The sequence below is a fragment of the Cynoglossus semilaevis genome, chromosome 14 (genome assembly GCF_000523025.1).
Source record: "Cynoglossus semilaevis isolate Cse_v1.0 chromosome 14, Cse_v1.0, whole genome shotgun sequence".
In the NCBI taxonomy this organism is placed as follows: domain Eukaryota; kingdom Metazoa; phylum Chordata; class Actinopteri; order Pleuronectiformes; family Cynoglossidae; genus Cynoglossus; species Cynoglossus semilaevis.
Window position 1 is genome coordinate 26,043,833 of NC_024320.1, and position 806 is coordinate 26,044,638.

The 806-nt window shown below is 51.9% G+C and overlaps 1 protein-coding gene across 4 annotated transcripts in view; it reads right to left on the reverse strand.

Annotated features, from left to right (window-relative positions):
* cntfr (ciliary neurotrophic factor receptor) overlaps window positions 1–806 on the reverse strand; it is an 81,196-nt gene that overhangs the window by 55,453 nt on the left and 24,937 nt on the right. For 3 of the 4 annotated variants that reach the window (XM_008326121.3, XM_008326120.3, XM_017038785.2), the window contains one exon: window positions 577–658. In XM_008326121.3, coding sequence (XP_008324343.1) covers window positions 577–658 — 82 coding nt within the window. Of the gene's footprint in view, window positions 1–576; window positions 685–806 lie in introns of those variants that run through there. The other variant, XM_025062510.1, reaches the window with a different exon arrangement.

Below are 806 nucleotides of genomic sequence, written 5' to 3' on the forward strand. Positions count from 1 at the left end.
CACACAGTCGGCCGAGACGCAGCCACTGAACCTGACTCAATAAAAGCCAAAGATAAAGTAGCACCGAAGCTAGCAAAGCTAACGAAGCTAATGAAGCTAACGAAGCTAAGCACAGCTGATTATGATCCAAACTTGGTTCAGAAACCCTTAAGGTCAAGGGTCAAAGAGACCAGGTCCAAACCTCGGGTTCGTTAAGGGTTGAATCAAAACGTAAACAACGTAAACAAGACTGTTTAAAAACAGGCGGGAAAGCTGACAGTCAGAGGCGGAAAACATGAACCAAACATTTCATTTTCATCTGGCAAAACTCATCCAACGTTGCTGTTGCTGTTGCCGTGGCGACAGTGTTCCAGTTGACAACACGTCCTGCTGCTGGTCGACGGACTACAGTTGGTGTTTGACCAATGACGGGCTGGTACCGATCCATGAGTATCGGACTGAGCCGCGGCTAGTTTTCAACACCAAACAGAAGCAGGAGAACAGGAGGAAGAAGAAGACGAGGAGGAGGAGGAGGAGGAGGAGGAGGAGCAACAGGGGGAGCGGTGGGGGAGTGAGGGAGGTAGAGCGTGTACTCACCCAGCTGACTGCGTCTCTGAGCGTAGGCCACCACCACCGCCGCCACGACGACACAACACAGTGATGTCACCAGGTTGGCCATCTGTGGACGGACAGACAGAGTGATGAGTGACAGGGAGGAGATGACTGACAGGTCCACAGACAGGAGGGGGGGGAGGAGGAGGAGGAAGAGGAGGACACACAGAGTGTTTCCTGTCTGAACTCTCTGACTATTGGAGATTTTTCTCCTT